Source organism: Varanus komodoensis, unplaced genomic scaffold (assembly GCF_004798865.1).
Source record: "Varanus komodoensis strain SLA01 unplaced genomic scaffold, ASM479886v1 scaffold56, whole genome shotgun sequence".
Lineage (NCBI taxonomy): Eukaryota > Metazoa > Chordata > Lepidosauria > Squamata > Varanidae > Varanus > Varanus komodoensis.
This window is the reverse complement of record NW_025336169.1, coordinates 2,237,066-2,262,873: the sequence shown is the minus strand read 5'-3', so window position 1 is coordinate 2,262,873 and position 25,808 is coordinate 2,237,066. Positions and strand designations below refer to the sequence as shown.

Genomic DNA, 25,808 nt, shown 5'->3' with positions numbered 1-25,808 from the left:
GGGGCCACATGAGAAACTTCGACAGTTGTTAAGGGCCGGACCAATACACTTACAGCTCTGCTCAATATATATCTCTATAAAAACAGTAAATGAAACATTACAATGATACAATGAAAATGTGGAGCACAGAACAACACTATTTAATGAATATTCACAAAAACATTAACATTACATGAAAAGCAATAAATTCAATTCAATTTAGCAGATCCTTCAAAATAAAAGCAGTGCAGTTGTATTGCTTGTATCTGTATTACGACGATCTATATTGCATTGACTTTTAATTAGCCAGTGACCTCCTGCGGGCCAGTCAGGGTCAGCCATTGGGCCGGATGTGGCCCGCGGGCCGTACGATGCCCAGGTCTGGTCTAAAGCATGAGTGGACAACCTGAAGCCTTTGGGCTGAATTAGAAAAAGGGCTCTGCCAGGGATAAGTTGAGACTTCCAGCCAGAGGGGTCCGTTCTTTTCCCCACAGTCCACCAGTACGTTGCAGGTCCTACTCATGAGCAAGAGTAGCTTTGAGTGTATGCTAACAGGAAATCGTGATCACTGCTCTCACATATCCCACTTGTTAGCTGACATTTTTGGAAATATATACCTGGAATACATGGGCCTTCTTAGTCCAGTGCAGAAGAGTGGTTCTTCATCATCTGTTTAGGTACAATGGCTAGGTATGGAACCTCCATATACAGAGGCAGTGTAGCTTTGAAGAACAGAGCGGAGGAGACAGACTAAGAGAAAGTGTGAGTGTTGTGAAGGCTTGCCAATGGGAAGCAGAGTATCTGGACTTGTTGGCTCTGTTTGGTTGGATCCAGCAAGGCTGCTGTTATGATCATGTTAACCAATGATAGGAATGGTGCCTCCCAGCACAGAAATTGTGTACCTTAAAGACTGGATGCTGAAGACAGAAAGGCTGATGGTCATAACTTCTCTGTGTGAGCTTTGCAAAGGGGCTGCCATAAAACAGATGGCAACACTTTAGGGTTAGGTTCATTGGCTTGCATCATGAAAATGAGTCTAGTCTGTTATATCGGGATTCTGCACTGAACTGACATCAGGGCTCCATGGCAAAAGAGAACTTCAGGGTTGCTCCAGGTGAACTGGGCCTCAGCCTCGACCCTCAAGATTAGAGTGTATATGTGGCTATTCCAACAATCCCCGCAGAGTCCGTTTTCCTTGTGTGTTGTCCTTTTTTTCTGATTTTAAGCTTGCAGGGAAGTCTCTCTTGTTTATTGCTTGAGCGCAAGAAACTCTTGGAGCAGAACAAAGATATTTATATCAATAACTCATATCTATTAGTGGAGGGTTGCTAGCCTGGCTGTGAAGGAGACTGCCAAAAACACTGGCTGGATTTTATTTTTGCAACTCTCACTGCTGGACTGACAGCTGCTGTTGTTTACAGTTAGATTTTAGTATCTAACTTTTGTTTGGTGTGTGTTAGTGTGTATTTGTTTAAAAATAACACAAATGGTTACTGAGCTATTATTGAAGAGCTGATATGTAGTTTGAACTAAATCGTGGAGGTTGTTGATAATGAAAAGGCAAACTGATTATATTAATGCTTTGCTGTTGTTTACACAATTCACCTGCGACACAATTTCCACTTTGCAGAAAGCCGGCACGCAAATAGAGCACCACCTATGCGCGTCCCTGCAGAAGTAATTTCTCCTGCTTCTGTGGGCCGTATTCCCCGGAACATGGGAGGTCCAGCTTTAAGCTGCAATCCTGTGCATGCTTCCTTGGGAGTAAGCTCCACTCGATTTAGTGGCTTTCTATCTGAGGATACCTAAGGAATAAAGACCATGCAATTCAATGGACTAGCTGCTGAGTAGCCAGAAATGCTTTGTCCTGCTTTACCTTTCATGGGGTATCCTCCCGGGAAAACGGCTAGAGAATGACAGCTGCAGAACGCGATGCTGCGCCGGTTGGAGACCGCCTGAAGTCCTACCGTTCCCAGCATGCGCCAGCCGGCTGGAGCATGCTGGGAACTGTAGGACTCCCGCCTGCCCAACCGGCGCAGCATCGCGCCCTAGCGCCGCTTCTCTCGACCCTGCGGGCGCGTCCCGAGCACCCGGGCGCCGAATCGCGCCCCGAGACGCCGCTCCCTCCCGGCCCTGCACGAGCACGCGGGCCCGCCCGGGCGGGATGCGGCGGCGGCGGCGGCGGCGGCGGCGGCGGCGAAAGCAGAGCCGCCGGTGAATGCCGCGGCGCCCGTCCGTCCATCAGTCCCTATGCAGACGGCCGGGCGGGGGCGCGCGCACACGCACGCGCCCTGCCGCGGTGCGCGGGCCCGGGGCTCCCTCGCGAGGCGGCCGCCGGAACAGCGCCCGCAGGCGCAGGGACGCCTCCCGCGGCCGCATCCGCGGCTCACGTGAGGCCGGACGCGCCCGCGGCTGTGCGGCGAGCTGCTTCCATGGCGCTGCTTCGGTTCCTGCTGCTTTCCCTGCCGGCTCTCCTGCGGGCCGGCCCGCCGCCGCCTTTCCCCGCCGCCGGCGCGGAGCCCACGCGCAGCTGCTCGGTGCTGCTGGACCCGCTCTCCGCGCGGCTGCAGGTCGTGAGCGGCTGGGCGCCCGGCGCCGTCGCTTGGGCCAACCTGACCGACGCGATCCGGGAGACTGGGTAGGTGGCCGCGCGCTCCGGGTCGGGCCGCTGGCTGGGGATCTGGGTCGCCCCCTCCCCGACCCGAGGGGGGGGTTGCTGCCCAGTAAAAGGTGCGCTCCTAGAGGAGATCAACCCGGACTGCCCTTCAGAAGGCCAGATCCTGAAGATGAAGCTCAAAAACTTTGGCCACCTAATGAGAAGGAAGGACTCCCTGGAGAAGAGCCTGATGCTGGAACAATAGATGGCAAAAGAAGAAGGGGAGGGCAGAGAATGAGGTGGCTGGATGGAGTCACTGAAGCAGTTGGCGTGAGCTTAGGTGGACTCCGGGGGATGGTGGAGGACCAGAAGGCCTGGAGGAGTGTTGTCCATGGGGTCGCGATGGGTCGGACACGACTTCACAACTGACAACAGCAAAAGGTGCACTGGAGAGAATGTGGTTTGCGACAGGGCAGCCAACATACTTGTGGGTTGCTCCCTGTGTAAGCACAGACTCTGATCCATTTTGGTATGGCTCTGGGCAAGGGGTTGCCTTTATGTGTCTGGTGGATTTCCCCTTGATCGGGTTCAGACAGCACCATGACCCAGGCTAACGGGTTGAGTATGGCTAGTTGTTGAACCATGGCTTATTGCTGGAATGTGGGTTATTGTGTTGTCCACATAGTGGCGCTGACAAACCGTGGCTTGTTAAACCAGGAGCAACCCACTGTTCACAACCCAGGCGCAAGCCAGGGGATTCTCTTTATGGCTTATAGGGCAGCTGGGTGGAAAAATCTGTCTTTCAGGGCTGTCCACTGGCCCAAGGAAAATCCCACTCAGACCTCTGGAGTGGGTTATCCGTTTGCCTGAACCCTGTCATGATACTAAATTTCGTATCCTAATTGTCCCTTCCTGTGGTACTGGGTAAGAGACCGCTTCCCCTTTGGCAGCCTTGTCTGCACCCCCACTGGGTTAATTACCCCCCTGCTAATCCTGACCCAAATGTGACTGACTGACCACATGGACCTGGAACCCTACCTCTCCAGCCCTGATTCCCAATGAGGCCAGAACTGGCTGCTGTTCACTGAGAAGAAGCCCATAATAGTGGTCAGCGCATGGGCAACTGGGGAAGGCCCAGGCGTGGGGCTGAAAGCGAAAGGGCCCAGAACGAGCCTGTGTGAGCGCCAAGTGACTTCCTGACCGTCATTCAAAATGGGGAACAAACTGGCAAGCAGAGCCTCAGGAAATCAGAAAAAAGCGGCCAGCGCAGAAAGGGGGTGTCGCCAGGGAAGGGGCGGGGCCACCTGGGGGCCAGCTTTGGACCTGGGGCAGGATTTGGGGTCAGGCATCCCTGCTATTGATCTTTTAAAAGCGGACCAATCAGAGTACTTCATAGAACTCACCTTGGTAGTTGTTACAACAGCCCTGCAAGGTGTCCCGACTTTGCAGGACTCAACCTGGAAAGAAATCAGCATTGTACTCCATTGTGAGATCACAGCCTGATTTTGAACTGAGGATGTCCAGGGATACCTCTCAGTCTGGTACCCCTCCGAGGGTTACTGTGAAGTCAGTCCCACTGTGTTCAAAGAGGATGCCTGTTTACTCAGGATTTCGTCCCGCTGAACTGAGTGTCATGTCAGGTGGTATCATTTTGCAGACTTTGCAATTACGCCTTGTTAAAAATATCCTAGGGGCAGGAATAACCTTCTGGTGAACTCGAAAGTTTTACCCTTGTCCTAGGATTCAGCCTAGTATTTGGAAAAGCTGCTTCTTGTGCTCTGGTTCCAACCAAGGCTTGAAAGGAGTGTCAGGTGGCTGGTTTATTTGTTTTAAATTTATTTTCTCCTGTGTAAAGAGTGGGAAATAGCATCTTCACTGAGTCATGGAGATCTTGCATGAGCAGGAGACTTCTCCGCTACCCTGCTGCTGATGCTCTTTGGTGCAACTCTGGATGATGCTAAATTGCATGGGAGCCGCTTTCATCTTGAGGGCCGCATTCTGCTGGTGGGTGGAGCCAGAGGCAAAGGGGTGTTGCCAAAATTCTGCACTATGTCAGGAGAGACACCTTGACCAGGAGAATGGGGGAAACCGCACAGAAGCTGGGAAAGTGCCGGCTTGTTGGTAGCTGGGGCAAAGCTGATCTTTTAGGTCCTATATTTTATAGGGGTACTTCTTTCCCTGGCCAAGGTTTTTTGGGGCTGGCTGTAGATGGAAAAGGGCCAGGGAGAGTTCAAGGACTGATCATAAACTGATGATGCTGAAATGAGGAGTGAGGCAGCAAGTCAGTGGGAAGCTTTCATACTGAGGACTAGAAGCTTGAAACTGAAGCATTACAAAAAGCCACTGTAATGACTTAAGCAGCAATATGCCTAAGCAACTGGGCAGCCACCTGAGAGGGATGGTTTAACTTGGAGTCCTGCCCTGAAGAGGGGGTTGGATCTGATGGCCCTCTGGCCCCTTCCAGCTCTACTAGTCTATGATTCATGTGCCTGCATGGGCAGAAAGTTGCCTTCCAGATGTTTTTGGTTTCAGGTCCCAGAAGGCCTTACTAGCATGGCCATGGTCTGGATGATGGGTGTTGAGTTTCCAAAAAGTCTGGAAATCTTTTGGCTGGCCCTTGTTCCAGTGTTAGGAACAGAGGTGCCTTCCTTCCCTGGACTTCTGAGTCTATTTTGTTTCTCTCCCGCTTTTGCAGATGGGCTTTCCTGGAACTTACCACCAATGACAAGTATAATGACAGCATCCAGGCGTACGCAGCAGGTCTGGCTGAAGCGGCCGTGTCTGACCAGGTGTGGGAAGGTGCTTGGATGCATCCACTCTACACTGCATGATTTGCAAGTTCACCTCTGCCCCTGATCTCATTTCTTTAGGTTTCTGGGGAAATCGATGTCCCACCTCTGGCCCCTTCCTCTGTGTGGCAGGGCTTTCCCTGTGGTGACCCCTCCTCTATCGTGCAATCTCTGCACTGCAGCTTGCTTGATGCAAGATTTGTAGTAGACACCATTAAGTGCACCATCACGCCCTTCACGGGCAAACGAGCTGATGAGACTGCAGCCAAGCCAAGACCACCAAGAAACCAGGGCGAGGGAATTGGGCTTGTGGCAAGCCCACAAGCCCAAGTCTACCGCCCAAAGCCTGCAGTAGAATCATAGAATTGGAAGTAATACTTTTGTTAATGCACCCCAAAATAGCTTTTGCCCTTTTGGTGGCTGGATCGCATTGTTGGCTCATGTTTAGCCTATCGTTCACAAGTACGCCAACATCTTTTTCTTTTTCAGTTCTGTTGAGCCATGTATTTAGAAACATGTATTTAGAAGACCCCCTCCCCCCCCACCCCCCCCCCCAGTAGGATGAAAAATAAACCCAAAGAGGGCGCTACATCCCAAGGGAGCCCAGGGAAGACTCATTTGCTGCCCGATGGGTTGCGGATAGTTTGGCATGGAGGGGTTTGTTCGCCTCGTCTTGAAATTTATAAACTCCCTTACCTGTTGCTCGGTCTGTGTGAGGGGAATACCCCGCGAAAGTGTGTAGCTGCTTGCCGAGCAGGAATAGCCCAGCATTGCTACAGAACTCATTGGTCGATTGCAGAGTCCTGCTCTGGCCGCCGGGTTCTTGCAAAGAGCCTGGCCGCGAGCTCCCTTAACCCGCCTGGGCTTGGTGCCTTTCAGCTCATCTACATGCACTGGATGAACATCATGGTGGGCTACTGCGGCCCCTTCAGCTACCAGACTGAGTACTGCCAGAAGCTGAGGAACTACCTGGAAGCCAACCTGGACTGGATGCAAGAGCAGATTGAGGCGGCTCCAGGCTCTGAGTACTGGCACCAGGTATGGGATCGGGTGCTTCCCTCGAATGTGCAGCCTTGTCGGGTGAACCCGGCCAGGCTGACTTTTGCAGCAAAATGGCTCCCAGCGGGGATGCATCTCTTCTCCCCAGGAAGACCAGCTGGGCTTTGTTGTCCTGTGGGTCCCAGCCGTGCTGCTTCTGCATTCTCTATGGTCCTTGGGCCACATCCAGCCTGCTAAGTACCCTCTGCCATGAGCCTGAGCCCCAACCTCCAAGCACTGTATTGTTTCCTGGCTCCTGTGGAGCTTTTCCCTCCTTCTGAATATTAAGACTTCACTTCTGATGGAGCTTAGTTACTAGGAGAGCTTTAAGTTAAAATATGGATGTGTTTGGTAGCTCTGTCCCAGGCTGCCATCCACTGGAATGAGGTCCTTGGGAAGTTCCCTGGACTGGAATTTGGCTCTCAGGTGGAAAACAGTTCTGCATCCCAGCTGCAGGCAGGATTCAAACTAGTGGCAACTGCAAAATGGAAGGAACTGTTCTTTGGTTGGACATGTGCAAGACCGGACAAAAATGATGTACCTTCTCAAAAGGGCTTCAAATGACCACTTGGCCGCTTCAGAATCCTTGCTGGGTTGCTTCTGTGTTTGTGTTTTCCAGTTCAATTTTTTCTGGAAGACCTGTTTCAGAAGGATGTCCTTATTGGACCGTGTCCCATGAAAACTGGGGCACAGGGAAAAGAAGGGTGTCTGAATGTTTCTCTCCTGCGGGCAAAAAGTGTCTTAGTTATGGCAGGTCTCGCTTCCCCTTTGCTGCGAGGTCTGTGAGCGATTTTTTCGTGCTGTTTACTCGAACTTGCAGATTCGCCTCGCCCTGCTGCAGCTGAAGGGCCTCGAGGACGGCTACAACGGCCAGGTGGCCTTTCCCACTGGCCAGTTCTCCATCGCCCCCTTCGGCTTTCTGTGAGTCCTGGTTGCGTGAGGGGAAGGGCGGGGAAAGTGCCGGCAGGAGAGCACCCGAAATAAGTCTCCACATGTGCCTGCAACTGCGCGGATGGGGCAGACAGAGCCGCACTGGCTGCTCTTCCACTCTGGGATCCTGCAGGGGTTTTGTGATAGGCCTGTGACTGGAGTGAGGAGTGACGCCGCGGAGGCGTCCATCCAGAAGGAAGCACAGCCTGGAGAGGGTCGGGAGAGGCATCTTTCTCCCTCTTGTAAATCCAGAACCCGGTGGGCTTCTCCCATCCCATGAAACTCTGACACATAAAGGGAAAACTTTCTTTATTCAACACAGAGGTAAATTGTGGACTCCACAGCCGCAAGATCCACGGGTGGCCTGCAGTGGTGTGGAGGAGGCCATCCGTGGCTACTAGCCTCATCGCACCGTGCTTTCCTCACGACTGTGCTGGGGCATATGGGTAGGAGGGTGTTGTAGCACTCATGTTCTGCGTGTTGGCTGTGGCTGATGGCTGTCCTGTGAACCAAATGCTGGGCTGGATGGACCAGTTTGAACCCAGTGTGGCTCTTCTTGCACGGGAAGGTTCTTTCTATTGTTGGAAACAGAATGACAATGAATTTCCAGTCATTGTCCCTATGCAGAGTGCTGGCAAGTGGTTTCTCTCCCAGAATGTAGGGCAGGGTGGGCAACTTCTGGGGGCCAGTTCCACCCCCACAACTCACTGGGAGAAGCCACTCTTTGGCCCCATTGCACCGCCATTCTGTAGGAGCAGAAAATTGGTGGCATTCTCTCCCTTTTCAGTTGTTGGTGAATTTTGGCAGCAAACCATGGCTTAATGGAAGGGGGAGTGGCCCCTTCCCATCTTCCCGGCTGCAGAATTCCCGTGGCGAATTTATCAATGAGAGAAGCCGCAGCCTGTTGACTCGTGGCAGCCACTCCTGGTATAGGGAATGGAATGCTTAATAGGGGTGGGTGAGCAGAAGGCAGAATCACTGTTCTCCAAAGGGGGGCAGTTGTGTGCTCACTGAGTTGTAGAGCTTGGGTTCTGTGAGCTGAGAGCTCAGCAGGATGGGCTTTTCAGTTCTTCATCCTGCAATGAGGATACAGGCACTTGAAGGCGTCACCGGTCCAAAAGAAAACCTGGATCTCTTTCCAAGAGAAGGTTTTTGGAGAAAGTGGCAACAGACGTGGAATCTGCCAGGCTGCAAAACCATTTTCCATGTTTTGTGCAAGTTTAGAAACAAAAAGGATGCAGCATTTTGTAGACTCATAGAATAGTGGAGTTGGAGGGGGCCATGAAGGCCATCGAGTCCACCCCCCTGCTGTTGCAAGACACCAAGTTACATCGTCCCACTCAGAGGGCTGTCCAGATCCTGATTTAAATAAGCAATCAGAAATACGCGGATCTGTTCACCCCACTCAAGCAGTGCGCTTTTTCTCTGCCAGCTTGTTCCAGCTGGGGGGCGACTTGGAAGACCTGGAGCCGGCCTTCAACAAATCGGACAGGCAGCGTGTCCTGGGCTCTGGGTCGTGCTCAGCCCTCATCAAGCTATTGCCTGGCAATCAGGACCTCCTCGTCTCCCACGACACGTGGACCACCTACCAGTCCATGCTGCGCATCCTCAAGAAGTACACTTTGCCCTTCCGGACTTCAGCCCACAGTGAGTTGGAAGAGGCAGAAATAGGATGGACCAGCGTGGAAGGGGACCCTTGGACCCGAGGATTTCCCTTAATCCCCCCGTGTCAGGAGGTTCCTCAGCTGGCCAAGCCCCCTTCTGCCTTGTTCTGAAGAAAGACTTTGGCGCTTGGGGTGGAGTTCAGAATAGCGTCATCTTAAACCTGACAGGAGTTTGCAAACATAGGAAATCTTAAAAAGAGAAATAAGTCATGCCGGGATCCAGAGACTGCTTAATTCTTTTTGTGTGTCCTGGTGGGGGGGGAGGGGGGGGGGGGGGCTGTGTTTCTCAGAAGTGACCTACAACCCTTCCAGGCAAAATGGCTTTTTAAATCGGGGAGATTTTCAAAAGCAGCTTGCAATACTGCTTAGTGGAAGGTTGTTTAAATTTGGGGGGCAGGGGGAGCTACAGTGGTGCATATCCAAATGCTTATTTAGATCCCACAGTATCTCATCACTTTATGTAGTATTTTGGAAATGTTCAGAGCACTCCAAGCACTATCATTGTTAGAGACAGGCTTGTATAGTGGTTAGAGCACCGGACTGAGAGCTTCAGGTTCTAGTCCCTACTTGGCCATGAAGCTCACTGGGTGACTTTGGGCCATTCACTGATTCTCAGCCTAGCCTACTTCACAGGGTTGTTGTAGGATCAAATGGAAAGGAAGAAGAGAAGTTTGTTACCAGTCTTGGTTTCCTTGCAAGTGGGAAACAGCAGAATATATTTATAACAATAACAAAGACTAAATGGACAATAATGAGCTATAATTACTGTACTTCACTTGGACTCTTTCTGCTGCTCAAGACAGCAAGTATGGTTCTCCTGTTTTCCTTGCAGCAACTTTGCATGGTAGGTTAGGCTGAGACAGTGGATGATGTTCTTCCTCTCTGGAGGCCTGTCATCTTCCAAATCATTTCCAGCTATTGTCTAACCCCAGTGCACTGGTCCAGCCAGGGCACTTCACTTTACATTCAAGGATATGTAGGAGGCAGAGGCCATGAAACCCCTGGCATCCCAGAGATGAAAAGCCATTGATTGAATACATGCAGGGGAGAAATATGGATAGAGGCGATCGGTAACGAGCAGCTGGAAAGCTTACCAATGTCCCTAAAGCTGTGGGGCTTCCTGGTGTGGCAGATGATGCTCCTCAGTGCTTAAGGTGCTTTGGAGAACCAAGGATCACACTAGCATCCTAAGGATTGTGTGGGGGAGATTTATCCTCTCCCTGCTTTAAAGGCCTTCTGTGCGCACAGATCCTCTCCACCTGGGAGGTGCAGGGTGAGAGAGGGACCTGCTACCCCAGGTCACTGCTGCAGAACGGATGCGCCAACATCCTTGCCAAGGGAGCCTTTCGCAGCTCCCAGTAGTGGCTGTTCTCATAACTTCACCAAAGCCCTGCAGGTTTTCACCCCCGGCTGCTTAATGCCTTGCTGGATACTGAGAGCGGGTCACACAAAGGTCCTCATCTCCCGGGGATGGATTCTGATGCAGCCACCAAGCCTTTCCACTTGGATCCTTTGTGGTGGAAGACCGGGGTGCATGGACCTAGCCCCGTCCTTCGTAATGGAGGCAGCGGTCTTTTGCTGGACAAGCGCTGAAGGCTGCTTGCGTTTGGCTTCCCCAGGTGACAGCACGGTTTTTGGGTACGTGCAGGCTTTCTCCTCGTACCCTGGCCGCATCTTTTCTGGAGATGACTTCTACATCATGAGCAGTGGCCTGGTGAGTAGCCCATTTCCTTGCTGCCTCTTCTGTGGGGGAAAACGGCAGCCGTGACCGCCTTGTTTATGAGCTGAATATGGCCCTTTGCATCTGCTGTAGCTGCAGCGTTCCAGTGGGCTTAAAGACAGGTTAGAAACAGGCTGCATTTGCCATTGCGATGCTCTGTTGGCAGCTGCGATTCATTCTCTCCCAGGTCCCCTGCAGGGCCACATGTGTGCAGCCCAGGGCGGGATGGGATGGGGACAAAAATGACCCCAGGACATGCAGGTGTTGCTTGTGCATATTTTAAAGCTGGCCAAGGTCATGAAAGAGAAAGTGGAGGGAGCACGTGCCCCAGGTGGGTGTGGTGGGAGATGCCCCTGGGGTGCTGCTGCGCCCGAGGGGACCCCGCGGCTGGCTCCAGGCACAATGAGAATCCCAGGGTGGGCTTGGCCTGCGGTTCCCCTGGCAAGGGGCATGCTCAGGCCTCCCCTCCCCGTTGCAGGTAACTCTGGAGACCACCATTGGGAACCTCAACGCCAGCCGGTGGAAGTACGTCCAAGCCGAAGGCAGTGTCCTGGAGTGGCTGCGCAATCTGGTGGCCAATCGGCTGGCCAAGAGCGGGGCGGAGTGGGCGGCCATCTTCCAGCAGTTCAACAGCGGCACGTGAGTCGGCGGGCGGCACGGCTGCTTTGCGAGTGCAGAAGGACCCCGGTGCCTGCCAGGTTTCGAGAATGCAGATCTGTCCCTCGGGGAGCCAGATCGCTGCCTCCGAGCCAAGCCCTACCTCACAGGGGCGTTGTTGAAGATAACGGTGGGGCTAACAGGCAGAATGCCCTGAACTCCATTGAGGAAGGACAACACGAGGTCCAGCACCCATACGAAGTACATGAAATGAATAGCAGTCTATAACCGCTTCCTTATACCTCAGGGATGGCCACTTGTTACCCAAAATGCCTGGAGGGCCACAATTCCCATCAGCCACAGCCAACATAGCCCATGTTGAGGAATCGTGGAGTTCTAGCCAAAGCATCCCAAGGACCACAAATCGAGCACTCCTGCTGTGTGTGGTACTGTCCATACATTTTGGAGCACTGGTTACAGAGTAACAAGGGCTAGAAACTTGGCTGTTTTTTATGGAAACTGGGCTTCTAAGGCAGTGGTGTTCTGGAGTGCCCCATGTTGCACACCTGTGCAATTGCAGTGTGCATTTTGCCATGCCTGTAACTCATCAGGTAGGGGCACTTAGAAACGTACAACGCGCAACTGCGGTTTTCTCAGCTGCCGTATGCAAGAGAAGCCGCACTGGGGCTGCCGCGTTTAAAATGCCAGCCACTCGTTTTGCTCGAGGGCCATTTTGAGGAGGCAGTCGTGTGTTGGTGGGCCCACCGCCCGGTGCCCAGCTGCCAGACCCCTCCACGCAGTCGTTTTAGGGCTTGGCAGTGTGAATGGCTGTCACCGGGAAAAGGGACCTTTCTGGGCCGCGTTGAGCCGGAGGGCTGCCGATTCCTAAGCCTCTCTTCCCAGTGCCATCTGATTCCAGGTCTTCTGCTAATGTTCTGCATCTTGCTTTTCTGCATAGGTACAATAACCAGTGGATGATCGTGGATTACAAAGCTTTCATCCCAGGCAGGGCCGGCCTCCAGGAGGGCGTGCTCACCATCCTGGAGCAGATCCCGTAAGTGCAAGCGCCCGCACGGTCTTTGCTCTGCCGCTTTGGTAGCACTGTTGGGCACAAAGCATGCTTGGGTTGCAGCGCTCCGCTTTCCGCCCCCCACTGCACCCACGTCAGCCTCTGCCTCTCCCCTGCCCCAGGAGGTGCCGGTGCCGAGACGGAGGAGGCTGCAGCCCCCTTGCTCCTCTCTCTCTGCCGGCCAAGCAAGCGTGTGGCAGCCATGACGAGGAAGAGGAGCAGCAGCCGGAGCAGCCGGGACCCTGGCAGGCAGAAGCTAGGCTCGCCAAGGGAGGGGTTCCGTGGATGAGCCCCTCAAAATCCCAGTGCTGGACACGGCATGGTCGTGGCAGGAGCCCTGCAAGTCAGACACGGGTGGTGGATCTGAGGGGGAAGCTGCAGACAGTCCAAAGCTGGGCACCTCGTTACTGTTTTTATTCTTTTCTATTACAGTATTATTGTGCATAACAATAAGCCACTTTCCACAAAGGCATCAGAGCATGGAATATATAGGATGCATAATAAAAAGAAGAGCAGAGCCAATAAAAACACCACCATACAAATCAGCTTGCAGTAAAACCCTGGTCTACCCTGTACTGTCAACTGGCTGAGTCACACTCTGCAGAAAGCCTGGGGCAGCACGATATATTTAAGATGTTTAAGACTGAGCCTCAACTGTGGGGGTCGGTCTGACGTTCCAGAGCATTCCAGACACTGGGCACTGCTTGGCTAAATGCTTCCTGGGCGAATGGCAGGCTGCAAGAGAATCGGGGGCGCCAGGAAGCTGCTCTCGGGCTGCTGCCTGCCCCCAGTTCTGCCGTGCTCCCTCAGTGCAGTCCCTGCATCCCGATACAGGTAGCCACTCCCTGTCCCAATTTGACAGTCCCTGCCTCCTGCCTGTCGGTTATCTTCAGTGCTCCAGGGAGAAGTTATTAATCTTGCCAACGCTTTAGCTTTTTCCGGATTTTAATGGCTATTTGACAGTTTCGCATCTTACCCGCTTCTTTCTGTCTCTGCTCCTCTGTCCAGGGGAATGGTGATCACACAGGACAAAACCAAAGAGCTGTACCAAGAGAGTTACTGGGCGAGCTACAATGTGCCGTAAGGATTCAGGGACATTCGCCTGTGGTTGTCCGGGCCCCCTCCATTTCCTGCTGGGAAAGAGTCAGAGCTCTGTGATGGGCACATGGCTTCGAGAGAGAGGCTCCAGCTTCCGTCCCCAGCATTTTTGGGGACAGAAATCCCTGACAGCTGTTACTGGTCGGCATGGACTGGGAAAGCAGCCGGAAGACCCTCTAACCTGGTCCAAGCTGGTGGGCTAGATATGTCAAGGAGGCAGGGACCCCTCTTGAAGCTCCTCCCCTTTCCATGACATCATCTGGCCACACCCACTTCCCTTTCTCTGTGCTTGCCTTTGCATAAAGAAACAGCCTTGATTGGCACCTAAAGGAGCTGGGAGCTTCAAACACCAAGCCAACTGGGCACCTTTATCCTGGGGCAGGTAGCTCTGCCCGCCCTCTCGGGCAGGTTGCACCCCCGGGCCAAGCATCGGAGCCTGTTGAGCATCTTCTGTAGGTGCATTGCTGCAGTCTTGACTGGGGCACAGAAAGAGTGGAGGGGGGCAGCACTCGCTTTGCACGCAGAAGGTTTCTGGGTTCAATCCTAGCATGTCCAGTTAAAACAAACCTGTAAAAAATACTTCAGCTGCAAGTATCTCTTGAATGGCTGTTTCTCGGTGCCCAGGTACTTTAAAGAAATCTTCAACGCCAGCGGCCTTCCTGAGATGGTGGAGAAATACGGTGACTGGTTCACCTATGAGAAGAGCCCCCGGGCACAGATCTTCCGGCGCAACCAGACTCTTGTCCGCGACGTGGCCTCTATGATCCGGCTCATGAGGTACGGGCTTTGCTGGCGCTTCCCTCTGAGGGCTGGGAGTTTTCCTAGTCCAGCCCTCTGTAACCACTATGCGACACAGTGCCGTGAGCTATAGGATTCCTCTCCTCACACATTCAAAGCCACGCGCCTTTCTTGCAAAACGTTCTTTACTGACCAAAGTATTTTCCAGAAACACAGACACCTAGAATGAATCTCTGAGCATGTACAGAGTGATGTGTTGTTCCCAATCGAGTTTTCACCTCCAGGGACTCTCCTTATGAGCATGCCAAGACCCATTCCTTGAAGAGGGGCTTTAGGGAAACCGGCATGCCTGTTCTCAAAGTGGGTTGCCCGCCTCTGCCAAGCCCCCCTCCCAATAGCCGTACCTTTTGGGGAGCACCTGGGGAGTCTGCCTTGAGATAAGCACCTCTGCTTCTCTCATCTCAACATCTGGAATTGGCTCACATTCCAAGGCCCCCTGCTGCTGCTGCTGCTGCTGCTGCTGCTCTGAAGTCCAGCAAGCAGCTGCCTTCCTACCTCCAGCGCACAGCCTCTTAAAGGACCAAGGGACCAGTTGGGTGGACAGAGTCCGGCCAGAGACTGACGGGACTTCATGGAGAAGGCTGCTGCCTGCAGTTCCAGCGTTCACCACAGAAGGCAGCCACACACAGATCCTGCTGGGCCTGGGGAGCATGCGCGCACACACACACACACAGACACACAGTGGGCTTGTCTAGAGAAAGCAGGCTTTCCCCCTGCCCTGCAAAGTGTATTTTTCACTGCCATGGGATCTGTACCGTGCTGCCTGCACTGAGCTTCTCCTTGTCTCTGCACAGGTTCAACAACTTCCCGAAGGACCCGCTCTCCCGGTGCCAGGCCTGCGATCCGCCACAGAATGGGGAGAATGCGATTGCCGCCCGCTCTGATCTCAACCCCGCCAACGGCACATACCCCTTTGGGGCTCTGCAGCAGAGGCCGCATGGCAGCATTGACATGAAGGTCGCATTTCTTCTCGCGTGTCCCCTTGCGTTGCTTTCTTGTCCTCTGCCTGGATGTGACTGAGCAAGCTTGGCAGGTTCTTGAAAAGCAAGAAATTCCTGTCGGTGCTGTGTCTGAGCAGAGATAAAAACGGGGGCAGCAACACTGAGCAGCGAACACCGGGCAGTGCTGTGTGGTGAAAAGATCCAGCCACCCCCATGCACAATTCGGGTTAGGCATGCCCTAAAGTCCCTTTCCATGCGTCCTTTAAAGGAGGGACTCTGTTGCTGAAGAACACCCCGATCTTAAAAGATTCAGGGCTCCAGTGGAAAGATCTGGGACTCCAGTCCTCATATGCTGTGTCCTGAAACTGTTTCTGCCCCATGGACAGCAAGGAAGGTGGGGCAGATGGCTTTCCAAAGGGTTGAGGCTTCAGCCCTGGCGGGACAGTTCCCAACATCACTTCTGGCCATCCCACTTTCTGACTCTCTGGAGGAAAAATTCCCTGATAGATTTCATTGAAACGGAATATGAGCTACCAAGATAGGTGTGGTTGGTGGTGCAGAGCGTGGGTCTGGAGCTCAGGCACCCTGGGTTCTAGGCCCCACTCAGCTATGAAGCCCATTGGGTGACTTTGGGCCAGTCACAGCTTCTCAGCCCAACCTACCTTGTAGGGTTGTTGTTGGAGAGAAGACAGAGCCGGGAGGAGGATGTAAACTGCTCTGAGTTCATTGTAGGAAAAAAGGCAGGAGATAAATCTAATAAATAAATACTGTGATTTGGGAATCCGAGAAAAGTGAGCAGAAATAGGTAGGAGGCAGGTCTCAGCAGTTATAGGTGGTCTATAAATATATGTAAAATAAATGATAGGTGGTCTATAAATATATGTAAATAAATAAATGATAATTTAAGTTAAGATGGTACTTACAATAATTTTTAAAAATTAACATATAGGTGACTTTCCCATGCAGATGCATTCAGAGGGACTTACAGTGTTACAATAGCCCATGTAGCAGACAAGCTAATAGAGGTCATTTAGTTTATCAAATTGAGATACCCTCCCAGGTTGAAGGTGGAGAGTGAGATTGCTTGAGGGCTGAAAGTAGCTTTTTTAGAAGACTGGGAAATCACTCTTTTGCCTCCGGCCTGCACGGACTGTGTGTTTAGTGGCGAAACTGGTGTCTGATTTCAAGTGGCTTGGCTGAGTCTGTCTCAGTCATGCTGGGGATGCGACAGCCAGGATATCTGCCTTTCCCACAGCATTCATGATCGTGCAGGTTGCACAGCGATCGTATTGTGAGCATTCCTACTCTCTAAATCTTTTAGGACGTGGTTTTCAAGCCCGTCGCAGTAATGAGGACTAGATGTTTGTGTTTGGTCATCTTGCCTTTTTTTAAAAACCCAAATCTTGGGATTCGTAGCCTGTGTGATGGCGCGTCTGATTCAGAATGCTGGGCCAGCCGTGTGGCACAAACGCTTTGCCCCGTGTCGGGTAGCAGCCTGTGGTCACGTGGGTTTGCTCAGGTTGGGCCGCCGATTCTGCTCCACGTGGGCCTTTGGCGATCCTTGCTCCTGCTTGGCCGCTGCCGCTGGCGCCTCGCAGAACCCGAGCTCTCCCTCCTCCAGGCCTGCAGCCTGGGCACCACCCAGCTGCCGCCGTGGAGCTGGGCGCATGCGGAGCGCACCCTCGGCTGGCCTTTCTTCGTGCCAGTCGAATGTTTAGGCTGCAGTCGTACACCTGTTTATGTGGGAGAAATCCTCACTGCACTTGGTTCTGGTCACTTCTACAGAGACATGGTTATATGTCCCGAATCTGTGGAGGAAATAAAACCATGCCATGCTGTAGAAAGAGAATCTGCTGTTTTAACTCTGGCGCTCTTCTCCCAGGTTCTCCAGGCCTTCAGTGTTAACATTTCTGCTGTTTTCTGGCTGTTGACCTGAGCCGCTTCTTTCCCCAGGTCACTTCCTACGAAATGGCGAAGAACCTTAGTCTGATTGCCACGAGTGGCCCTACCTGGGATGACTTGCCTGCGTTCCAGTGGAGTTCTTCCCCGTACCGCAATCTGCTCCACATGGGCCACCCGGACCTTTGGCAGTTCCCGCCCATCCAGGTCTGCTGGGACTGATGCCGCACGGAATCGGACTGTTCCTGTCGCACCAGGCTTGCAGGCTGGGTGCCAAATCACTGTTACTGCAGAGCTTTGTGGGTATGTGTTGCACCTTTAGCTGGCTCTTCCGCAGGGAAAATGAAGACCTCCTCTTGCGTTTTGAGTTCTTGAACGGGTGAGAGCAGTTGGTAATGAAGGAATGGCATAGGGGTGATTTGTACGCTGCAGTTCCACAGGAGCACTGCAGAAGGTACAGAGTTCTGTTAATGGAGAATTGTGGCTTTCTGCAGAGTTGCTTGTTTCATGGTCTTAAGTTTCTAGTCCTTATGGTCACAAAGTATGCCTTGGAAGTACATGCAGGGAAAAGGCTGCTGCAGTTTCAGCAGCCAGAATTTGATTCATGCGTGTGTATGAATGAAATGCATTTTTTCTCACCCCCACCCCCACCCCCAGTAGTCTGCTAGAAAGACAAGCTAAGGAGGCCATCACAAAAGGCAACTTTTCCCCTAGGGCGAGGTGCAGAACCTCTGGTCCAGGGGCCGGGCTTGGCCTTCCCAGGGTCCCCGTCTGGGCTTTTGGGTGTGGTTCCCCAGAACGCCCTCTGTCCCCCTGCCTTTTCCGCCAGCCACAAACCTTTTGCTCATGGCATGGCTTTGGCGACGCTTTGATCTTGTTCTAGAAGATCAGGCTGCCTTGCCTGGCCGATGGCATAATTGCTGGCACCGTAGGCAGTGGGAGGGGCTGGCTCACGAGGGCTGGGGCCCTCCATCTCCCGCCTGCAGCCCCAGGACTCAGGAGGCCCTGTGCCCTCCGCCTGCCGCCCAGGCACATCCGGAAAGAAAGGTGCAGGCTTTGGGCCCACGTGAGAGCCACCGCCGGTTGCCTCCCTTTGCGCCATCTGCAGGAGGCCTCTTCCCAGACTCAAGGGTCCACCCCTTCCTTGCCCAGTCCTCCCTTTTCACAAATAAAAGACAAGGCCTTTGGAAAGCTCACACACACACTTTCGCACACATGCATATGCATGCATTTCTCCTCCTTCCTCTCTTCCCCACCTAACGCCTCCCCAGCTTTGTTTGAATTACGGGATGGCTGGTCTTTGGGGTCTTTTGGCCCCAGCCTGTGCTTGTGCCCCCCCCCACCAGCAGCACATGGCCCCCAAACGTTTCTCCAAAATGGAACATGGCTCTTGGGGCGGTGCTGGATTGCACCCCTTGTAACCCCTTGGGTTCTCTGCCTGGACCACAGTTGTGTTCTGTCTGTGGCAGCACTGTGACGGGAATCTGCAGAAATGGATTGCTTTAGGACCCTTTTTGGATTGCTTTAGGACCCATCCACCAGATATAGAGTAAAATGACTCTGATTTGCCTACATTTACTCCAGTATGGCTCTGATCCCTTAAGCTGTTTGAGCTTGTCTGAAGAAAAATTCTACCCAGTATGGTCCAGTTACTTTCAAGCATACACCTAACGCACAAGACGTGTGCATGAGACAGGCTCATCCACCGGCAATGTGCATCTTACAGGCATGCGCATTGCGCAGTTTCTGTCTCTTGCTTTGGAACGCTTAGCCAGCAGCAAAACCCAGAATTGTCTCGGTAGGGTGTCAAAGCACTTCTTCGGTTGCATCTCCTGCAAACACAGGAACGTAATGTGAGTGAACGAAAGCAAGAGTTCTCGGTTCTCAGTTCGGTGTTCTAGTTCGTGCAGGTTTTCTGTTCCAAATGAGAATCATGAAACATGGAAAACGATCTTTGGCCTTTGGTGCACAGGGCGATTTAAAGGGACCCATTCCTTCCACTTCTCTTTGCTCGCCCGCTAACTGGAGCCAAAAGAAATCGATCAGTCTGTTGACAGCGTAAAGCTGGCCTCCAGTAAACCAGCGTGAAAGGCTGTCTCTCAGCTGAGTGAAGAATTTTGTCCTGTATGATCAAAAGATTTTTTTATGAAGATGATTTATCTTAATAAATGGCTACGCTAACTTGCCCCCCCCCTTGTTTGATGTGTTTCTGGACAGCGCTCAGAGTTTCTTCAGCTACTCGCATTCTCATTTTAAATACTTAAAAATTAAATACTTAATACTTGAGGGTCCTGGCAAGCATCTTTCAGACTCTTTAGTTTTATTAAATGTATGTTGCCGAGATCCTTGGGACGCTTTGCAGTTATTATATTGGCAGAAATCGTGGCCCCAATCCAGAGAAACGTGGGTTGCTGACTTCCTCTGGATCAGAATAAGTGTTTCCAAGAACTGGAGCACAATCATTTCAATTTTTCCCCAGCATAATTTTATTTGGTGTAGCAAATACATCAAATAAAATTATTTCACTTTGAAGTGTGTTGCTGCATTTCTATCCTGCCTTTTTTCCTCTTGCAAGGAAACCGAAGTGGCTTATGTGGTTGTCCTCAGCCCCATCTTTATCTTCACAGCAAACTCTGTGAGGTACGTTGGTCTGAGAGTCTGTGATTGGTCCAAAGACACTCGGAGGACTTTGCTGGGATGGGTGTTGTCTTCAGACCTAAGATGCTAGATGTGTAACTAGCTGGAAGGGCTGTGACAGTAGAATTCAAGGGATGGCGAAGAGAAGGAGAGGTTTGTGTATCCCAGCCTGATTTCTTGGCCAGCTTGCCATGCTGAGGACATGTTGCACAACTAGAAGTAGCTTTTCCACCCTCCCTGCTGCAGTTCCATCCACGTATAGATGGCGGTGTGAACGACAGCTGGCAGTCTCTGAAATGCGGGCAGAACCAAACTGCACACTGCCATCCAGGGTGTGGCTAGGCAGCAGCTGAACAGCAGTGCGTGTGGCAGGTTTCTAAATGTGCCGGCTGGTGAAAGAGGTGGGAGAAAACCATTATATTCCCTCTGCCAAAGGACAAGAATTTGGACTCGTCCAGTGCAAGTCCTTCATTTCTGTCTATTCAGGGAAATCGAAAGAGCTCGGCTTGAAGGAGGCACAGTCTTGCTTCCCCTGCAGCCCAGCTTTTGCTGTGTCTAAAAGTTGGCTCCTGTTTTAAAAGAGGGTGTTAGGGATGGCCATGGGCAGAGCGGAGTTGATCCAGGAGAGAGGAACGAGAAGGACTGGGAGAAGAAGCCAGGATTGAGGAATGCCAGAACTGAAGAACAAACTGGATCATCAGAATTAAGGTCCAGTGGCAAGCAAAGAATCCAGGAACAGAGTCGGTAGGATAGTGGGGCCAACACCCCTCAGTTCAGTGTACTTCTGAATTTCAGAGGTCTGTCTTGCTTTCTCCTTTCTGTCACTTTCAGCCTCAGCACTGCTTGGAACTTTCCATGGTGCTGATCTTTCGGATTTGCTTCCTGAGAAACTGGAGCCCATCTGATGCCTGCCCAGGGCTTTGGTCTCTAGCAGAACCTTGTGGCCCATGCCATGTCACGGAGTATCACCTGGGACCCCCCATCCTGAAATAGTCTGTTCAGGGTGCCATTGTTTGCATGTTTAGGCAGAAAGATAATGCAACTCCAAGCATGCACTGGGTTGGGATGCTGCATGTTGTGGGAGCTTTTTCTGTCTAAATATACCTCCGATTGTGCCCCTGTATGCCTCCACTGACAGGTCACCCCAAGGCCTGCAGGTATTTTGCTGTCCAGGGAGAGATCTGTTTCCCCACTTTGGTCAGTGCATGGAAATTCAAAGGCTTCAGGTTCGAGCCGGAGTGGTGACCTACTGCCCCTTCTCTGCTGGTGCCCTGAGCCAACTCGTGAGACGCCCCTTTCTTCCCACCCGTCTGGCCCTGCTCTCCTGTGTGTGGCACGAAGCTCATGGGAGAATCAGGACAGCAAGGCAGCCACACATTTTAATAGGTGCATGGTTTCCAACATGCTCGGAGAGAAGCCCGGGATAAAATTCCACCCTTGCTTTGTGAAGAGACATCCCACATGGCCATGGCAAGCTGGCCCTCCTCCTCCTCCTCCTCCTCCTCCTCCTCCTCCTCCAAGTCCTGCTCCGTTTGGTCTGCAAAGCTCTCGATGCCCAGCTGTTCCTTGAGGTGCTGCAGCTGTGCCAACGTTATGTTGTTTCCCCCGCACACAATAACCACCAGCGAGTCCAGCCGCGGGCTCAGTTTGCCTTCAGCCTGCAGCCTTTTGACCACCCCGCTGTAGACCGCTGTCAAGGCAGCCCCACACGCTGGCTCCACCAGGATCTTCTCGTCATCTGCAGAGGAAAGATGGAACAGATGAACCCCTGGGAGGGGAAGGGGAAAGGGGAAAATCAAGTCTTTCCGCAGTGGCATCACGCCGTCTAACACAGGCCGTCCGGCCAATAATATTAGAGCTGAAATAGGGCCACTAAGAAGAAAGATGCACCGGCATGCTCCGGAAAACCCAAGCTGAGCAGAAATACAAAATATTTATCTTATAAAAAATCATTAAGCCTCTGTACCCACCAGAACCTGCAAAACAACCCCTGAAGTTTTAAGGTGGCAACGTCAAATGATGGGGCGGAGAGAAATGAAGTGCTGAAAGTGGATTTTGAAAATTCCAGTGTTACTTTGATCTGTATCTTTCCAGGCTACCAATGAGCAAGGTTACCCTGTGCTACCTTTTCTATGCTACAAAAAGGTACCCATACTGAATGCGTTTTGGCCAAATCGGTCATCTTCAGTGTCCCATATTTAACGTCCAAAGGCTTCTCAGAATGCACATACAGTAGTCCCCCACGTCTCCCACACACGAGCATCTGTTTTTTAAAAGGAAACTCTGCCCTCCACCTGTAATGCTGGACCACTGAGGAAGACCTGTTTGGTCGAAACCCCGGTGGCGTTGTGCCGCGTTGTAATACTGGCGTGTCGGCACAGCGATCCTCATTCCTGGTCGCTTGTTGTCAGCCCACGGATCAAAATGGCATCGTTCAGACCTTTCTGAAATAATGTTGCGCTGGCTGGTTCCTTATTCCACTGCCTTTATTAGAGGAGACAATATGCTCAGCCGTAACATGCTGGGGGTCAGTTGGACGAGAAAGCGTCTGCTGGTGATGCCTGATGTTGCTGTGCTCGGGCTTGTGTTCATCCCGCTTGGCCATGGTGGTGCAAGGACTGGTACCTCCGCGGGGCACAGTGTGCCCCCTGTGCCTTCCGTCCTCCCCTCCCCAGGTTTCGTCATTTATTTGTTTAGTAGCAATTTATATACTGCTCAGCAGCCATGCATGGCGCCCAGAACAATTAGCACAAAGCAGGATTAAAATAGATGTTCCTAAACACATCTTAGAACAATGACAGCGATAAACACAAAGAAACATAATTGCATTTTAAATCTAGAAATCTCTCGTGTTTTCCCAGGCCCCCTGCTTGCAGCAGGTTGTGCCATTAGCCATTGGCTTTGTTGGCTTTCAATGGGATGGGACAAGTTCACGGAGGAATGGTCTGGATGGTCCTTTGGTGAGACTCTTTTATGTACAGTTTCGCCTGGGTTAGGATTGGTTTAGGGAATCCAGATCGTTTAGCCTACAACTCCCATGGTCCTTCACCACTGGGGTTGCTGGTCGGGGCTGAGGGCAGTTGTAGGCCAGTGTGTGAGTTTCCATCTTGCAGCCAAGAGTCTTTTCCTCAGCCCTGGAGATGCTGCTGGCGGAAGTGGGTCTCATGCATCCAAAGCAGGTGCCTTCGAGTGAGGCATGGTCTTTCCCCAGATAAGGCGGGAGAGACCCGTTTGGCCACGAAGCTCAGGCTCACCCACCCCATCGGGTTGTTGTGGGAAGCCATGGAGGGAAGGAGAGGTATCCATGCCACCTCTGAAGAAGGATGGGATGAAATGGGTGGCAGCTTGGGAGGGAAGCAGGGGCCTCTACCACCAACCAGCTCTAATGCTGAGGAGCTGCAATATAATGTTGCAGCGCGCAATGCTCCGTCTCAGGGTCCCTGCCAGCCAGTTTGCAGGACGTTCCGTTCCATTCCCATTCCCCACTGCTTTTCCATTTTTCTCCCAGGAGACACTCTGCTTTCTGTAGTCACGGAGCGTACCCAGTCCTCATTGGCGAATGCCTTGCTTAGCTTTTCCCTCTGGAGGTCCTTTAGCCTGGGCTTGGCATGCCCACCAGCACCTCCCTCTTCCTTGCCGGCTCCATAATGCCCGGCACCCAGAGACTGTCTGCTTTTGGCGGGTGGAGAGGGAAATGCTACCTACCCACGAACTTCTCAATGGCTCTCACTGCCTCTTGATCCGTGACGACCACCGAAAAGACGGGGTGTTCCTGTGCGAGCTTCAGGGCCTCTGCCGCCACCGTGGCTGCTCCGAGGGTGGTTGCAACGCTGGAGCCGGAAGGAGAGAGGAAAGGCGCTGTCCTGGCTCTAATCAGAGCTAGGGCAGCCAGGTCAGAGGGCGGACAGAGCCAAGCGTCGCGCGGAGGGAAGCTGGCCATGTGCTTTCTGTTTTCAGCAACAGCACGTGATCTTTGGAACACGCGGCTCCGCATGGATCCCCAGCAAAGAATGCATGAGCCGAGCACAGGGCAATTCTCGGGAAAGCCACTTGGAGCGGCTTGGCAAGTACTCCCCACGGTCATGCAAGCACAGGGGCTTCCGCGGGTTGATGTTTATGGCTTTGAGCAGGAGAGCAGAGCCCCACACCGACTGGGCTCACGTCAGTCCTCCTGGGGCCCCACCTGCCCATGGGCCACCTGGGCTCTCGGGAATGGAGTGCCCTTTCCTCCAGCATTCGCTCCGCAATGTGGAAGAGGAAGAGGAGGTCTCGGGCACTCTTGCCACTGGGCCCCCTGCCTAGGTGGGGGCCTTGGCAAGTGCCCAGGCATGCCTGTCCTGGCCACCTGTCCTCCCCTGCTGAAAACAGCACCATTTGCTCACCTGGTCATCTTTGGAAGTGTCACCAGCTTCCCAGCCATCAGGGCAGCATTGAGGCTGTGGGACCCCTTGGTCTCGATCGCGATGATGGGGACGTCGCCCCAGCCCACTTCACGCAGGCCCCGGATCACCCCGCACAGCATCCCACCGCCTCCTACCGAGAGTGCCAGCGCACCGGGCTTGGAGTCCATCTGGTCCTTTATTTCTCTCACCAGGGACATATGTCCTTCCCTGCAGGGGACATGGGCCCGGGATGTCAGCATCGCAGGTGGAGAGAGGTAAAGGGGAGCCCCGATTTCGCTAAAACAATGTCTGAAGCGTATCTGCCTTTTTTCTGAGGTATATCCTGATTTCTTCCTAAAGAATATTTTTTCAGGACTTTACGAAAAAAGAGGGAGGAATATTTTATTTGTTCGTTTGCTTAGCTGATTTGCACCCCGTCTTGCCACCAAATGGTGCTCGAGGAGGCTAACAATCACAGGATCCAAATTATAAAATAAAACTGTGGTTAAACAATAATAAAACAAAAGGCCCTTAAGTGATAGGAAATTCTGCTGTCCCTTCGCCTCCCCACACTCATCCGCCCAAAATGAGACTATGGCTGGGTTCGTATGACGTAACAAGCCAGGGTACGGCTGACTGTGGGTTAAGTTTGGCTTGTTGACCGGTGGCTAGCTCTAGAATCACAAGTTGTTTCGTTGTGTGAATGGGTTGGCTCTGAATGAGCCATTTGGGGCCGTCTGCTTCCCCAAAGACTTCCTCTTGGTGTGGGCGAAAGCCGCTTTGCTCGGTTTGTTGGCAGGGCTGAATGCCTTAGCCTGCGCTTCACAGTTTGGCACCATTGCTCTGCAGCCAAGTAATTCTAAACATGTGCATCTCTCCTGAATAGAAAGGGCGTCCCTCTCTCTTCTGGTCGGCCTCATACCAGATCAGAGGCTCATCAAATGGCGGCACGTAGACCCAGCCGGGGTTGTTCTTCACCAGCTCCTGGGCTGCTTCTGTGCTGTCCGCCAGCATCTGGGGAGGAAGGGATGTTGTTAGAGCCGGAGCCGAAAAAATGGGAGGAAGGTGCGTCTGCTGCAGCTTTCCCAGCACGACCTCAGGATGATTTGGACTCCAGTGCTCCAAAGCCTGGCCAATACGGCAGGATGCTGGGAGCTGTGATCCAGCCCTGCTGGCGGCACCAGGCCGTGCAAGGCAGGTCCACAGTCTTCCGTGATGGCCACAAACAAGGATAAAGGCCGCTTGATGGAAGGTCTAGACCTCTCTTCTAGGGATGCCCAATTATGCTAAATGGCTCCCACTCGGGATTGAAACCTGGCCCTTCTCCTGTCCCCACCCTCTGGCTCCCACCTGCCAATTGTTGATATAATATTTTTTCACCTTGCTAAAATCCAAAAGGCCTCTTCTAAGCCTGAGTTATTGGAAGTAAGAGCCTGGAGTTGATATGGCTGTATTTTGAGTATGTTGGCTCCACCCCTTGTCCTTCGGCGCCAGGTAAAGACCTTTTTATTTAAACATCATTTTAATTGTTAAAATATATGATCTGGCCAGGGCAACTTCTTCTCCCTTCTCTTTCCTCCTCCTATATTCTTTATTTACTTATTTTATACTGTTAATTTTAATTTTATATTATTGTATCTCAGTGTATTTTTTGTATTTTTGTATTTATTG

The 25,808-nt window shown here is 52.4% G+C and overlaps 2 protein-coding genes across 2 annotated transcripts in view; one reads left to right on the top strand and one right to left on the bottom strand.

Moving 5' to 3' along the window:
• Positions 1-1,892: 1,892 nt before the first annotated feature.
• On the top strand, positions 1,893-19,304 carry PLBD2 (phospholipase B domain containing 2). Its single transcript, XM_044448885.1, has 12 exons — positions 1,893-2,617; positions 5,271-5,364; positions 6,244-6,402; positions 7,223-7,323; positions 8,765-8,979; positions 10,616-10,710; positions 11,195-11,355; positions 12,272-12,367; positions 13,391-13,462; positions 14,105-14,257; positions 15,073-15,235; positions 17,173-19,304. Exons 1-12 carry the CDS (start codon positions 1,893-1,895, stop codon positions 17,338-17,340), a joined length of 2,202 nt encoding a protein of 733 aa, XP_044304820.1. The 3' UTR covers positions 17,341-19,304.
• Positions 19,305-21,134: 1,830 nt separating this feature from the next.
• The window catches only part of SDS (serine dehydratase), a 24,954-nt gene continuing 20,280 nt past the window's right edge, over positions 21,135-25,808 (bottom strand). Inside the window, exons 5-8 of the mRNA XM_044448883.1 lie at positions 25,060-25,151; positions 24,138-24,365; positions 23,461-23,585; positions 21,135-21,493 (exon numbers count right to left, since the gene is read on the bottom strand). Of these exons, the coding sequence (XP_044304818.1) occupies positions 21,135-21,493; positions 23,461-23,585; positions 24,138-24,365; positions 25,060-25,151 (804 nt within the window). The remainder of the gene's footprint in view (positions 21,494-23,460; positions 23,586-24,137; positions 24,366-25,059; positions 25,152-25,808) is intronic.

Excerpts from the sequence above, each read along its gene's own strand:
- PLBD2 (XM_044448885.1), top strand. The coding sequence starts at position 1,893 with ATGACAGCTGCAGAACGCGATGCTGCGCCGGTTGGAGACCGCCTGAAG. Across the intron at positions 6,403-7,222 it reads GCTCTGAGTACTGGCACCAG|ATTCGCCTCGCCCTGCTGCA; the intron begins GTATGGGATCGG and ends TCGAACTTGCAG. Across the intron at positions 13,463-14,104 it reads TGGGCGAGCTACAATGTGCC|GTACTTTAAAGAAATCTTCA; the intron begins GTAAGGATTCAG and ends CTCGGTGCCCAG.